Here is a 16,547-nt window from a genome sequence, read left to right as displayed (position 1 = left end):
GATTCACAAACTGATTTTGACAGACACGTTAAAATTGTCATGAAAATGCAAGAATCAATGTAATAAAATTGTACACAAATGTCTCCACAGACACATTTTTGCTAGCTATGCAGAGTGTATAGAGAATATGGATCTCTGATGAACAACTGGCAATTGATCAGAATACACAAGTATAACACCTTTGAAGTGTTTCAGGGATTGCGATGGATGAAATCATCTGAATTAATAATTCAAAGGAAAAACACGTTAAAAATATCTATCATAGTTTAAAAAAAATAACTATTTCAAAAAACACATATATGGTCGAACACCAACTGGAGAAGAATTCCTGGCAAAGCTTTAGGGACATGCTGGGAGTGAGATGTGCACAAGAGAAATGCACAAGAGGAGGACATAAATTAGCATTGTGTTTTTAACGATTGCAATTATGCATTTAGCAGGCGCTTTTACCCAAAGTGACTTACAATAGAGCAGTGGTTCTCAAACTGGGGTACGCATACCCCCGGGGGTACATGAGGTGACAGAGGGGGTACGTGGAAAAAAATGCTGCGTTTTGCTGTTCATTTAATTCTACTTCACCTTAAAATAACATAAAATCTGAGCATGTATTTATAGCAGGTAAAACGCACGACATCCAATCAAATGACCTCATCCTTCGCAGTCAAAACTGACTGCATTCACACAAGCAGTGAGCATATGATGGAGTGTGCAGAATTTGCTGCCTTAGCAATCTGTGCTACATTACAGCCGTTCTTGACAATAAACCTTTGTAAAAGTGGGGATTTAGCACTTACTAGTATGAAGAACAAATATACACACAAACTGTGTGTGCACAGAGATTGATTTAAGATTAAAACTCTCTTCAATACAAAAACATACCCTGTGAGTTCTTGCTTTTAATGTTGATCATATATTATACAAGAATATCCACACGATTGCAAATTTTACATTGTTTTTATACAACAGTGCAACAAACAAAACGGTAATAATTAAGTGATATTAATTTTATTATCAGTATTTATTTATTTATTTATTTGCAATGAAATAATAGTTCCAATGAAATCCAGAGCAGAACTGTAGCACAGTGGTGTTTTCGAGAATGAATTGTGAGAGTAAATGATTCAATGACTCATATTTACAGCCACTTGCTTGGTTGACTCACTCACAAGGAGTTTTACTTTGAATATTTCTCTATTGAACTTTTTATTTTTTTATTTAAAGCATTATTTAGTTTATAAAGGTAAGTAAATATTCAAGGAGGCAAATGTTGTCCTTTATTGAAAAAGGTGTGACTCCAGTCACACCTTTGCTAAGTGGGGGAAAGGGGGTACGCAGAAGGATGGTAAATGCCACAGGGGGTACACCATTCTAAATAGTTTACATACAACAGCCGCTTTTTTTTTTTTTTTTTTTTTTTTATCCAATGGTTGAAAAGAAAGGAGTAGACACGGCCACTAGTAGGTTCTGACGGCTGTCAATCAAAATGCGGAGCAGTAATTCGGTCCATGTGCTCCCTGTCAGAAAAACAAATGGATAATTCGGTCAATTAAAATTTTGTAATTTAACAGAATTTATCTGTTGTTGTTAAACCTCTTCCCTGCTGTGGTTGTTTTAATTCACATTCTTTCTAAAAATATGCAAGTTTTTGTTTTTTAATATATTCTTAATATATAAGAAATACTATTTATCTAATGTCATGTTGTTTTGAATATATTTGTTCATTGTTTACAGGCAGAAAGGCAGAATACAAATGTTTTTATTAAAGGGCACCTATTATGGAAAATTCACTTTTCCGTGGTGTTTGAACATAAATGTGTGTTGGCAGTGTGCGAGCAAAACCACCCTAGAATGATAAAAATCCACCCAATGTTTTTTTTTACAATCTCAATAAATCTTCTCCATTGTCTCAGAACAAGCTGTTCTGAGATTCAGCTCTTTGTGACGTAGAATTGAGCAAGGGGTTTAATTGACAGTGTGGTTGTGGCGCGGGGGGGACGAGATACATTGACCAGAAAGGGGGAAATCCCATGCATCCCCCCCGGCAAATCGCACCCTGAAGTTACACCCTCATCCATGCATTTAAGGTGGTATACACCAAAAACAGCTCATTTTTAAATAGGCCCAAAATGACATTTTCAAATGGTTATAATAAATTAATTATGGGTATTTTGAGCTGAAACTTCACAAATACATTCTGGGGACACCCGAGACCAATATTACATCTTGTAAAAAGGGGCATAATAGGTGCCCTTTAAGTTAGATAGACATTACATAACAGTTTCAGGGTATGTTTTAGTGTTGGTAACATGTCCCACATTGCCCCACACAAACTTATAATCGTCCCACATTTGGTTGGTTTGATGGTGGTTTGATGGTAATTGCGAATGTAATGACTTAATACAACTTTGAAAGGTTTACTTGGAGTGGTTTAATATCATGTGAATGCCATTCCAGTAGAATGCAGTATGTATATGAGCTTTGCCACAGTAATAACAGCATAATGCATAATGATCAGTGTGAATCAAATTAATACATTCTAATCATATTAATATGTTCTTGTAATTATCATATTTACAATTACATTTAGGCTCACCAAATTGTAATATTTTTAAGTGACACACACCAAGATTGTTAATAGATCAGCTTGAATATTTGTTTTGCGTGTGCTATCAACTTTCCCAATGTTTTCATACACATAAATTAGTAAATGAGAGCATGTGTCATGAGATTACATCTGTTGCCTGCTTAATTTATATTCTTTTGGAAGATTTCCTATATAAAGATTTTCTATATAAAGGCTTTTGATTCTTATATAAATAAACTATATATAGGCATACACAGTGCAGTTTACTGAGTGGCAACTGCTTTTCAATATGGGAGTGAATCCCTTAAAAACCATAGCAACAGTTTGAATTCACAGTTTCAAAGAAACATGGTTGCCAACTGTTTATACCATTAAATGGAGGCTATGTTTGTGTGTTAAGGGTTTCCATGAGATCCCAGGCCTGGTAGGAGGGAAAAATATTACTTTAAAATTTGTGAATGAAGCATGGAATACTTTTTTTTTTTTACATATGATCTACTTCCACTGGTGAAACCAGGTGAAAAGAGATAGGAATGTCTAATGTGTCTTTAACAACTAGTTATTGAGTGTTTGGTTCTGTACACAGTATGTGGATGAGTGCTCGACAATACGGACTGCCCGATGGCCCGAGGCCAGAGTAAAAGTCTCCCGGGCCAGTTGATGGAACTCTCACTTGCCCAATCGGCAATCTTCACAGAATTGGCATCTTCACAATTGGCCAATTGGTATTTTCACAGAAGTTGATAATTTGCGCATTTTTAAGCCTTGCCAATTTAAATATATTCAAGCACACGAAGACGTGAAATTACCAGTTGAGGAATGTCAACACATTCCTCTCAGTTTGGTACTCATACGCTGTACCATAAGTGTTGTGCGTGCAGCAGTTGAGCCCTTAACATTGAGCCCTGTGGATTAATTAAACTGAACTTTTCAGAATTTAATTTGCTTGTGGAATGTGTTTGTCACTGCAGTAGATTATCAAACAGTGTAAAAGAGGCACTTAAGAAAGTCACAACCCTTTTTAGATTCATTGTGCGCAGTACGTGATCATCATAACATTACTTTTGCGTATTGCTTTTCCAATAATAAAGCAGTTGGAGTGCTATGCCCATCTAACCAAATTAAACTTGGTGAACTAACAAAGAAAGAATGACTATGAAAACAGCTATGATACAATGAATAAAAGCTACTGCATTTAGGGAGGTTTGGGACATTTCACAAGCTTCAAATCTTTATTCATTTCAGACATGAAATGATTAATCTAGTGAGTTTCATTACATCATCTCCATTTGTTTCTGTAGTTTTGCACTTAATATAAAATAAGAGCCTGAGCATACGGAATGAAAGTTTAACACATTTGGCAGTTATGAAGAAATGGACAGCAATTGATAAAAAAATCGAGTGGGGCAAAGTATTACTCTAAGATCAACTTCAGGCAATGGGCAATGATTTCATGAACAACTCACAGGAATATTCTGTATTATTGATGTTAAGCTTCTAGTCATATCAGCGGATGATTCCTTAATAAGCTATTTGACTACATTACCTTGTACTGGGCACAAAAAAAGTAAAACCCTGAGGAGTGAAAATATAGTGATGTTACTTTCTTGGGTTAAAGGTATAGCGGAGGATTTTCTTTTTCCGGGTGGGTAGTCTATACTATTGGTCCACCTAAGTGTCAATCATTCTGGTGATATGTTTACGTAAGGCCGTCGTACGTGCTCATCCCTATAGTTTTCACTTTCAGGTGTATTATGTCGGAGTTACGGTTTCAACCATTCCTTTGAAAATGGCTGAGGGTCGAAAGAGAAAAAATGTTTACGAAGTGTATGATAAGAAGAGAAAGGCCGCAGAATATAGAAACAAGACCAGAGTGATTTTGGGTGAATATCACAAGCTGGCATGCACTAAAAGCACAGGTTGGGCTTCTCACTGATGCCGCAGTCACAAAGATTCTACTAGACAGGTAAAGTTTGTCACGCTATTTGGAGAAATCCATTTAAAATCACTAGTAAAAGTTAATGCAAGCTACTTAGCAATGCTAGCCCTGGCACAAGTCATGCACCGCATAGACACTGTAAACATCTCAATTTGTCTAAAGTAGCCTTTTGACCAAAATGGTAAATGGTATCAAGCTGAAATATTCTAAAATCTTGTGTGTTCATATTCTAAAACCTTGTGTGTTTATTATTACACAAATGCAACAAGCTACTTCTCCATACGCAACTATGTATAAAAATAACATATTAACAATGAGAGATATTAGGTTAAGGGCCAACGTAATATCACTGCTTATATGTTGCTATGTAACGTAATTGCGATTTGCAAAATAGTTTCCTCAGAACGTATTTCGTGTGATACAGGGTTGTACATACCATGTCTTGAGTCCTCGGTCACTCAATCGATCAGTATAATAAGTAAATAAAACACGGAATGGCATTTGACATGTTGTCTTTTTTATGAATATTTTTGAGTTAGTTTAGAATTTGCAACATATTTGTGCAAGGCGTAATAGACGTTCCCTCTCGGGAGCAAGAGTGTTGTGTTTGTGCATGTGCATTTTTTTTTAAAAAATTGGAGAGGGCGGGTCTTCTCTAAAATTCGGAAAGATCCTCCGCTATACCTTTAAGAATGGGTAAAGTGAATCTCAGGGTCACCCTGAAATGTTGGGGTCCATAGGGATTATTTCATATTTTGGAAAGAAGTTCAAGGCTGCATATAGGCTGCATTTATTGATCAAAAATAAAGTAAAATAATAATATTGCAAAAAGGTCATTTAAAGCGGTTTTCAATTTTAATATATTTTCAAATATAAGATTATTTTTACTTTTAAGCTAAAAATACAGCAGCCATCACTCCAATCTTCGGTATAACATGCTGCTTGCGGATTTAGCACTAAAGAAACATATCACAATTATTAAACATATTCAATGCTGAAAAATATGATTGCTTCTTAAAGTGTTTGCTGCATAATAAAATAAGCCCTGATGCCTTCCTCTGTCACAGCCAGCACACAATGTGGACTACTGTTACAATTTTGAGACGGCAACTGTGAAAGAAAAAAAAAAAGAAGTAAAAAGAGTTCCATTGGCTGACTTGAATGGTCTTGAATCTGTTCACGGAGCCAAAATCAACAGGGCATTCAGTCAAGAGAGCACAGCATCACTGCGCTAAGGTACTTGCACACTGCTCTGCATTTCAACCACACTACCATGACAACACATTCATGCAGGAGAACAAACATAACTGGACGATCTCAAATGATCAGCAGAGGGCCAGTAGCAAATAATGACATTTGTTTGTAAGATAACACATTGTTGTATACAAGAAACATATCTCAGAAACAACACAGTAGCCTACCGGAAAAAGTTTGGAAACATTACTAAACATTTTGTGTTTCCATGTATTATTAAACATACATGGAAACATTTTTTTTTTATTTTTTATTTTTTTTTTTTTTTTTTGAAAGAGGTATCTTAAGCTCATCAAGGCAGCATTTATTTGATGGAGCTGTGCTGCTTAATATGTTTTTTGGAACCTGTGATACTTTTTTTTCAGGATTCATTGATGAATAAAATGTTTTAAAAACAAAGGCATTTATTCAAAATAGATATTTTTTAATAATATAAGTCTTTACTATCAGCTTTTTATCAATTTAACACATCTTTCATGAATAAAAGTATTAATTTCTTTCCAAAAAAAATTAAAAATAAAATAATCTTCCCAAACAGTAGTTGAACAGTAGTTTTTTGTTTTGTTTTTTAATTTTTATTCATTATAGAATCCAGACAGAAAACTGTTTGCCTGATGGAAATTCAGCTTTGCATCACAGAAATAAATTATATTTTAAATTATATCCAACTAGAATTTCATTACTTTAAAGGTGCATTGCGCAACTTTTAATGTGCGAACTCTGACATATATAGCAATTGTAAGTCGCTTTGAATAAAAAGTGCCGGTTAAATGAATAAATGTACATGTTAAAAATACCCGTTTTTCCAGCCCGATCTCATGAAAGTTCGTATCTATGGCACGAATGTCATTTCTCGTGGCATTTATACGCCAAAAGCAGTTTTTGCGTGTATTTGGCACGCGATTTTCGCGTACATATTATACGCACTTTTTTGCGTATAATACACACGAACTAGCCCACCCCCCTCCCCCCTAAACCTAACCCAGGGTTTTTTAGTGCGTACCATATACACGAAAAAAACACTTTTGGCGTATAAATGCCACGAGAAATGACACTCGTGGTATAGATACGCATCTTCATGAGACTGTGTTGCGTTTTTCTAACCCATATATGCTTAAACAATTGCCTGATGGGCTGAATGAGCCCTTCTCTGATAACTGCGATTGCCTCTATAATCCTGTACAGTAAAAAAAAAAAAAAAAGAGCGAATCGGGACAGAGTTTGAGACTGGGTGTGACGTCATACTCCCCTGGCTATGTCTGGCAGGTTTGTGTATTCGCCGCTATTCTCTGTATCATCGAAGACAACTCGAAACTTTAGTGAACTTTCGACAAAAGTAAAGGATGGATTCAAAGAGACAGGCTTGTAGTTCATTCCAAACCCCAATGCAAACTCCTCGCAAGACAAAGAAAATAAAACTGGATTTTCAAATTGGAGCCAAATTGGAGTCAGACAGGCGAGAGTCAAGACAAGACGAGAGTCAACATCGAGAAGGATTTCAACAAATGGATAGATCTCCGGTCTGCTCAAGGGCTCAAACGGGATCCTATACAAAGTAATAACTTATATTGTTCATGAATGTGTTTCCATAACAATACAATCATAAGTGGATACAGTAAGCACATAAAACAGTTCAACATGGAGATAGATGGAAACAAAAAACTATGTTTTCCCCTCACACATAAGTGTGTAATTTACTCAAATGCCTTTCCTTTCATATATTTAAAATTACTTGCAGAATTATAACTTTATTACATCTGAAGACATTATGACTGTAACAAAAGATTTGTGTGGCTGATGCTCCTTTGGTTATGAACAGCTCGTGCAAGCGTGTGTGCTCAACGAGCATGCACACCTCTGGTTTCAGTTTCACTTGTCGCCAGAGGGGGCATAGTTCTGTAAAAACTCAGAGACTTGTGCAATGCACAAATATATATATATATATACACATGTAACAGAGGCCAGTTGCTGTGCGAGTAAACCTCACTCCCCTGATCTCAATAGGCGCTCTAGCGACAGACGTTAGAGGCTGCAGTCTTTAGCGCCTGACTCTCATGCCAGAGACCCGGGTTCGAGGCCCGCCCGGAGCGGGTCGAGTGGGACCCGGGTGTAGGGGTTGCATTGGTGCCGTGACCCGGATGAGAGTGAGGTTTAGGAGGGTGAGTGTAACGGAGGCCAGCTAGTAGTTGCTATGCGAGTAAACCTCACTCCCCTGATCTCAATAAGCGCTGATTAAATAAATGAATGGTTTAATCTGATTAAATAAATTAAATTAATTGATTAAATAAATGCACGACTGATGAGCACAATATACTTCTTTCAGAAACATGTATATGTATATATATATATATATATAAACACACATACACACAAGTTTGGAAACATTACTAATACTATGTATACATATATATACAGTATATATATATATATATATATTCATTCCCCCTGAACTTGTGAAAAACAAGTGACAATCATTCCAAATACATTGCCAGTGATGAAACACTATGAAAGTTTATCCCTGGTGTGTTGAAACAAATCAAAATACATGGAGACAGATTCATTCTATCTGTTAACACAAGCTATATTAAAAAAGAGTTAAGCTCCTCTGTGCCATATGTGAGGTCACACAGCATTGTCAGAATAAGGATGTTCTCCAAGTGTGCCAGTGTTATTCCTCCGGTTGACAAGGTGACGTGGGAAATAAAACACTTCAACAAACAAACCTGAAAGACACCTATTACACTGAAAGCAGTAAAACTGTGGAGAACTGCACACCGACAAACAACACAGTGAGTATACTCTGTGATTGGAGACTAGTTGATAAGGGTTCCAGTAATAGCAGAGCAAGAAGAATGACACACAAAACCTCAAGGAAAGATTGTGCAATATCTACGTCAATACCACACTTAGATTGATCCCAGTGCCAAAATTTCAAAAACCAACACAGAATATTGTTATGGAGGATATTTTCTAACGGAAATAATCATTGCCATCACCGTCGCCATCACCATCGTATTTGTCTTCAATCCCAGCATCATTAACTGCCATTAGTCCATTCAGAAGAAGACATTCTCTTTCTCCTCGCTTTTCAAAATAATCTTTTGGAAAGCTCAGACTTCAGAGCACTCATCCTCAACTGCAATTATGTGGAAAATTGTTATTGAGTCCAGCTTGACTCAATACCTCCACCTAGCTCTTTTTTCACAGAAGACATTAGACTGCGACAAAGCTTCAGGTGGAACTCTTTGAAACCTAACGTCACCTTTCATGCTGGCATTAAACAAATACACATGCATTTTCAAGACATCTTTGGTTGCCGTAAGCACGCTCTGAACAAAAGCAGAAATCCTTGCTGCTGTATGTCATTTCGATGTTTTGCTGGAGAGTTATTCAAACCGCCAGACAACAACTTCCATGTACATTTTTCAGCTTGTACACTCAGACGTCAGTGAATGATGCAGTTTGTGAGTCAAGAGACAGAACATGATGATCCACTCACCTTCCTGGACTGCCTGAAAGGGGTTGTTGGGTTCAATATATTTTATGGAGTGGGTGATTTTCTCGCTCTGCAAAATGTCATCGTTGAGGCTGAGGTCAGAGATCGCCAACTGAAACACCTCATCATCCCGTGCTGCGTTCTCCTCAAAAATGGCACCTGCGGGCATGTGCAGATAGTTATCTGGGTCTTAGTGGAGAGTACAAAGAAACTGTAGCAATTGCTAATTTGCATACTAAGGGGAATTCACTTGCTCGGCTCATCTTGCTCACAGGTCTATTGTTTTATAAACATTTATCTATTTGGCAGATGCTTTTATCCAAAGTCACTTTAAAGTGCATTCAAGGTACTTAATTTTATTTATTTTTTTTTTATCAGCATGTGTGTTCTCTGGGATCGAGCACATGACCTTGACATTTCCAGCGCTATGCTCTACCAGTTGAGTTATATGAACCCTTCCTACAGACAGCTCAAGGCAAAAACATGTCTGGTGATTGTTTTACTAAATATAAAGAAGATAAACTGCATTTATCTCAGAACCTTTTATGTAATAAAATAATGAGCAATGTTTTTTTTTGTTTTTTTGGTCTGCCTCAGTGGACTAACAGTGCTCCTCAACGTCAAAATGATTGAGAATCAAATCCAATCAAATCAAAGTGCTGGGTTTACTGTCCACATACAGTAAGTAGCATCAGTTTAACTTTAAAAGAGAGTGAGGTAAGATGTAAATAGCAAATTATTTAATAGCCTACATGTCAACTGGTGGCTCTGGCAGAAGGACGCGGAGACCGGAGTATCGGGTAGAACAGGGTTTATTATATAAATACCGGCAGGCAGACAGGAACACGAGCACCACACGGGTTCACACTGAACAATGAAAGACATCGACCAACAAACTCTGAATGAAACTGAACTGAACTAAATACACAGAGGAATTAAGCTAAGTGGGGTGAACACAGGTGAAAATGATAATGACAGGACGAGGAACAGGTGGCTGATTGGGGAGTGAGTCCGGGAGTAGAAACAAAAGGATCCGGGGAAGTGTAGTGCAGATGACGGGACAAACAGGTGAAGACGACAAACTGTGACATCAACTGTTTTGCAATAAAAATGTTTAACGACTGACAGTAACATCCAGTGATGCAAACTAGCTGACTGTTTTTCTCAAATATGTTTGTTTTGAATTGAATATATGCATTTACATGGTTTGTGTAATTCCCAACTGAGTGAGAAAAGAATATACAAATAAAAATACATGTGTGCATACAGTATTTGAATGCAAATTGATGCAAATATGATTTCCCAACTAAAATTAGACCTAGAATTTCCTTCACTGGTCTGTTTCTTTATGTTTTATAAAATTAAATTGGTGTTGCAATAAACTAACAGAAACATCAAAAAGTTACATTTGTTTCATTCCTGCATTCTATAGACGCTTTCATCAGACGCGTTGCCATGGTGATGAGCTGGCCCAAAGTTAACTTCCGTTCTGTTCGTTTATTAGTGATTACTGGATAATATGGCATTCACTACAAATGAAGTGAAAGTTAAGGTGATGAGCAGGTTGTTGAGCTGTGGGGTCCAACCTGACCTAGTAGGGAGCAAACGCAATTTTTAAAAACAAAAATGTCAAGGTTTCCTATAAGGGAGACGGCGGTATTAAAATAGCCTATGTTTATCTGAGTGATAACCGGTACAGTGTTTCCCATACATACATTTATTAGTGGCAGCCCACCACATTATCAGCGCTGGCCGCCACATATTGATTTTCATGTTTTTAACAATTTAAGATGGGAAAAGTTGTTGACTGCAGTTGCGTGCAGCGCATATTCGCACGCTTTCTCTCTCTCTCTCGCAAACACATTGACAGCGGACCAGTCTGTGTATTGAATGGTTAGTATCGTAAACAGCGCTGCACAGATCCATCCAACATGTGGTCAATGTGGAGACCCACCTTAAAAAAAGGTTAGCAAGCATGTAAGAAGCCTAGCTAATAAGGAGAGCTATGTTATTAACCTTATCAAACTACGCCGTCGCGCTCGCCAGTTTTTTGAACACTGCGGTAAATCAGACACGTCGGTAGAAAAACATCTTGTCTCCAATTTTTGTTCAACGGTTCTGGTAGTCACATTTCAGTTTGGCCAGGTAACATTTATTTTCTTTGACTGGCAAGAAATACCAGTTACTAGGTTATTTACTTGTTGGATTGTCTCCGCAAGTCTGCCGGAAGTTAAGTTTGGGCCAGATTAATGCACATGCGCAGTACCGTTTGTTTATGTTGTCACTGCTGAAAGCGTTTAACATGAACAATGTTGTTGAATTCTGCTGATTTAAATATCTTAATATGTTAGTGAATGTTTCAACTGCCTAACGTAGGAAGATGTTTGCAGGACATTCAAATATCGTATGTACTGGTCCCTCCAAAAAGAAAAAAAAAAACACTTTGGATCCACTTTATATTAAGTGTATTTATATATGTACAAACATCCAAATTAATTTGATGCAATGATGTGTAACATACATGTTTTATGTGGTATTTCAAAAAATACCTGCATAATTTGCATATAATTACATCTATCCTGGTCTCAGATGTTATGCTCACTAACCGTTGGCTGAATGTCTGATGCATAAAACATCTGATTGATTTAATTCTACAAGATTTCCGGGAGACATGTGTGTCTCATTCTTTAACATTCCACCTGGGAAAAAAAGCCGTCAAGATGCCAGCCAAACCCCCCCCCCCCCCCCATTGGAGGAATAAAGCTGTTGCGTTTTGGATGAATAAAGCTGTTGTGATGCAGTAAACTTGTACCAGGATCTTGAATTAATAATTAATTAAGATACATGCCGTTATCGTAGAGGTATAGACTTCACATTTCCATGCCGTGGAACAACATGAACTGTGGTGGATTGCTTTTACATGTCGGTCAGACATCCTGTGCCAATGGAGTCCAGACCTTCTGTCGTCCGTCTACCCCTACCCCTTAAACCTAACCACATCACCAAGCCTTATCCATATCCCACCTCAATAGCATAAAAGTGTGTTGAAATACAACACAAACACAGTTGTTTTTGACATAAGCAAATACAGTAGTAGTTAAAGTCAACTAATATAAAGCAGGACCAAAAATCCTTACTGTTGAGCCCAGCATTTACATGCCAAGAATGAGCTTATAAAATCAATTTACAATAAAGTGGGGTGACAAGTTGCACGCAGATTAATTCATATTATAGTAGCTTAGTAAATTTATGTTTAAGCATGATATCTTGAAATGTTTTTGAGAGATTGAGAGGCCTCATTTATGTGTGGCCAAAATGTACCCATCTTCTCTACCTGTGTTAGAGGAGCTCAATCGGATGGGCGTGTAGACAGGTAGAATCTGGTTGATGTATCACTGCAATGTTCATCTTATTTAGCAGAAATGGGGGTGTCGCATCTGCTCATTCCAGTTGCCAGTGAGAACAGCCCTGATCCACACTGCCTATACTGCCTTCCAATTACCAGTTTTGGATGGCCATTGCCTCTGTAAATCACCACACCACCCTGAAAATCACTTCATGTCACCCTCTTCATTCAATGGGCGGCCCTATTTTTCTTTTGCCCTTCGGAGCCGAATTTGGTCAGGATGATAACTAGGGGATGTGACAAAGTGGAAGTATTGGGCACTGGAGAGGCTGGAATTTGTTATTTCACCTGTGTCGTGCACCTTTTGAGTCCTGCCTATTACACAGCCACAGCCACCTGTCCTGCACTTAAAGGTATAGATAAAAAACATATTGGATATTGACTTTTTTCTACCTAGACCCATGCAACTGGTAGTTAACCTGAAGTATCTGAGAACAAGCTGTGGATTTAATTATTTCTTTGTACATAAGATGTAGCATTTCAAAAGATTCTTTCACACTGTATTTCACATCCACCACAGCTCTCAAATGCAATCAATACACCTCATTTTAAAGTGTGAATTCCAATGCCAGTACATGCTTAACTTCCTTGTTAATCATCTCCAAAGTCTTGGTCAACAAAATGGTTAGAAAAGTACCTAACACATTTTGCTTAACAGTAACACAAGCATTGCTCATTTTGGATTTGTTAAAACTATAAAGTAAAGTATAAGAATAATAAATATTGAGTATAACCAACTCACTTGGTCAGTGTTGGCCACCCAAGACAATTATATGTTGTTGATATGAAAGCTTTTTCTTCAATAAGAAGTAGTTTTGTTTTGGGGGTTCTGTTCGGGTTTATTGGCAACACTACAGCAGAATCTTCTATGGCAAATATGGTGGCTTAATTTCACTACATGGACAACAGATTCTAATAAATCCCCTCTTAATTAAGAGAATGGCTGATTTGGTTAATGTACATCATGCATATAAGAGATTTAAAGGTTTAGATTTCAGTTCTTCATGACAACTGAATAGAACCACAGCCACCCTCACCAGCCCCTATTCCTTCTCTGTGCTGCTGTTTGAGTGCCAAAAATCGTACTTTCCTCACGTTTGGTGAGACAATTAGAATGCACATGGTGACCAGCGCATCCAAAGGGGGGGGGGGGGGGGGGTTGGTTAAGATGACATTTATGGCCTGGGATAGCCAAGAATAAGCATTTGTCCTTTTGTCATTTATTTACTTCAGCATCCTTTATTAAGATTTCCCTCACGTTCCACACAAAGTTCAATCTTATAGATGGGAGGGGGAGAGCAACCCCCACACATTGGCTTACTTTGCTTTATGGCAGATGCCTCCTGAATTTCCAACTTACCTGAAATCTGCTATTTACTCAATTGTGCCATGCTCATGAACAAGCTTCAAAGACTGAAATACGATTAGTCTTGTTCATGCATATCAGTGCATTGGAACTATCGCCAATCTGAACAAGAGAGACGTTATGATCGCAAGTGGTCTGCTCAATTGACATTCAGCCCGATTAGTAGGGTGCATTTTTAATGTTTATTTACAATTGACATTTCACACCGACCCTTACAACGCAGTCCCTTCACTTCAATCTGGATGGCGCATTCATTATCATTTGCAACAAATAAAGGCTTTGAACAGCTCACTCCTTACCGATGTGAATGATGGAGTCGGCTCCCACCGAACTGCATTGCAATATCCCAAAAGAAAGGCATATTATCAGCAATTCCATCTCCGCTTCTCTCCAAAACCGTGCATCCACACGATCCTCAGATGTATGTTAATTCCCAGTGAATGAGAAAAGTACGTCAAAGGAGCACAAATACACCTGTGAATAACCAAAAAGTGTGGCGGCAATTTAGGAAAGCGCTAGTGTGAGAAACACTGTGAGGGAATAAGGGGGGAATCAGGAAGGAGAAATGCAGATCGCCTGTTGGAGGGTAACGGTTGCTTCGGGATCCGGCGCGTTCTCTCCGCAGGTCTCTCTCGCGCGGCGCTCGCGGAGTCTGAAACACATCACAAACTCAAAACTGCGGAGGAGGGACACCCCCGCGCGCGCTCTCGCTAGCTGGCTTGTTCGCTCGTTCCAGAGAGCGAGCACGCGCGCGGAGAGATGGAATCCGTACGCGATCCGGAGAAGACAAAGCTAAACATACATGCAGGTGCCTTAAGAGGACGTTACCGTTTTTGCGTTCCGTCTGTGCAATTTCGTTTAATTCTTTGTCTCCGTAAAAAAAAGAAAGAAAGAAAGAAAGCATCATATTCTCGTCGTTGACTGTTGCATCGCGTCTCGCTACCTTTAACCGATTTTCGCAATAACCAGCGTTTTCGAGTTAAAACAGTTCAACTTTTAGGAACGAGACCCCTCTGCAAGAACGTGATTGAATAGCTTTCCACCCGTGAAAACCTGTGGAAAGCCGGTGGTTCAGAGTCATCGAACGAAGCGGTAACTTTCTTTTGAGTGTTCAAGTGTGCTGTTGATTCATTCTCTATGTTGATAGATTATTTTAGTTTCCAATGAATCACAGTGAGTAAACATAGACGTAGAGATTTCCATATGGGAGACATTAATGTAGACATGGTCTCTCAGTGATCCGTCGCGCACAGAAGGAAACGCTAACTTTCTTTTGAGTGTTAAAGCGTGCAATGGATTCATTCTTGCTTTTTTTATCATTATTATTATATATTTTTTTAACTGGATGATGAAGTACATAGTCGCTGTGCAACGTCACGAAGAGGAATCGACTTTCCCGCGGCGTGAGATGGAGCGCCGCTGTCAGAAATCCGTGGAAATTCTACACATGATAAGGCGCATTTCTCCATGTGAACATGGTTTCATTTAGACACGGTGTTTATGGTGAGGACGTGTTGCGGAGACGATATTGCCGGTGAAAAGGGAGCTGTGGGCTCGTGTACAATACTGCCATTTTCATGATATATCATTTTCTGTGTGTGTCTGTGTGTGTATTTATTGCACCACATTAATGCAATTTAAATATCAATGTATAGAAAGGTTTGTCAGTGATTATTTACTGATTTTAGTTGAGCCAAAACAACATTTAATATGACATTGTAGGCTATTTGGTAACCAAAAGTGATTTTTTACGTGATCGAGTAGAAAAAGCTCCTTATGGTAATAATTACACAGCTTCTCTTTTTATAGTTTAAGACAGAATGCAATGTTTCATATGATGTTTCTGTTTGCTTTCATTTGTATTGGATTTTAAACTTTAATTTAAGGTTTCAATATAGATTTTTAAAAGGTTGATATCAAACGGACTGTAAGTAGTGAATGAGAGAAGATTTGTGAAGAGCAGAAAGTAAATCGAAGAAAATGAACTTTAGAGAAACAAATGAAGAGCATGCCCCGCTGGACTCACTTTATTCATCCACAGCACTGACAACTTCATCCGAGACGAAACGTTATATTCTTTGCCTTACAATTAAAGGATATTTCTTTCGGTTGAATATGAGAACAGAAATGTCCCTTAATTGTTTGGTGAAGTATATGTGATGTCTTTCAGGACCACACGCCGGTGGACAGCTCCCCAAGCTGTGTCGGTCACGAACAGAATTACAATGGATCAATTCCCAAGCTGCCCTGAACACTCTGCCTTTCATGTTCATATGTGAATAGCAACATCGAGCACAGTGTTTCAATTATCCATAAACCTTTTTTCCCTATTCGAATAATTCTTTAAAAGGATTAAAATATAAAATGATTTCAATATTACGAAGGATGCCTTGATTCTTGTTGTTACAAATCCAACCTCTTTTTCTCGTAGAACTGTTATGTTTCTGAAGGCAGCAATGTTGATCGCAATAAACTGTTCTCTCCATCGTCTTGCTAAATGTG

General features: G+C 38.0%; 1 protein-coding gene across 2 annotated transcripts in view; it reads right to left on the bottom strand.

Annotated features, from left to right (window-relative positions):
* Positions 1-14,749, bottom strand: part of grid1b (glutamate receptor, ionotropic, delta 1b) — a 618,587-nt gene extending 603,838 nt beyond the window's left edge. For both annotated transcript variants that reach the window (XM_089121931.1, XM_089121932.1), the window contains exons 1-2: positions 14,345-14,749; positions 9,277-9,432 (exon numbers count right to left, since the gene is read on the bottom strand). In XM_089121931.1, coding sequence (XP_088978057.1) covers positions 9,277-9,432; positions 14,345-14,423 — 235 coding nt within the window. In that variant the 5' untranslated portion in view covers positions 14,424-14,749. The remainder of the gene's footprint in view (positions 1-9,276; positions 9,433-14,344) is intronic.
* Between the last annotated feature and the right edge of the window lie 1,798 nt (positions 14,750-16,547).

This window comes from Pimephales promelas, chromosome 17, assembly GCF_988280905.1.
Source record: "Pimephales promelas chromosome 17, fPimPro1.hap1.1, whole genome shotgun sequence".
Taxonomy (NCBI): domain Eukaryota; kingdom Metazoa; phylum Chordata; class Actinopteri; order Cypriniformes; family Leuciscidae; genus Pimephales; species Pimephales promelas.
The sequence above is the reverse complement of the archived record's forward strand: the minus strand, read 5'-3'. Positions and strand labels throughout refer to the sequence as shown.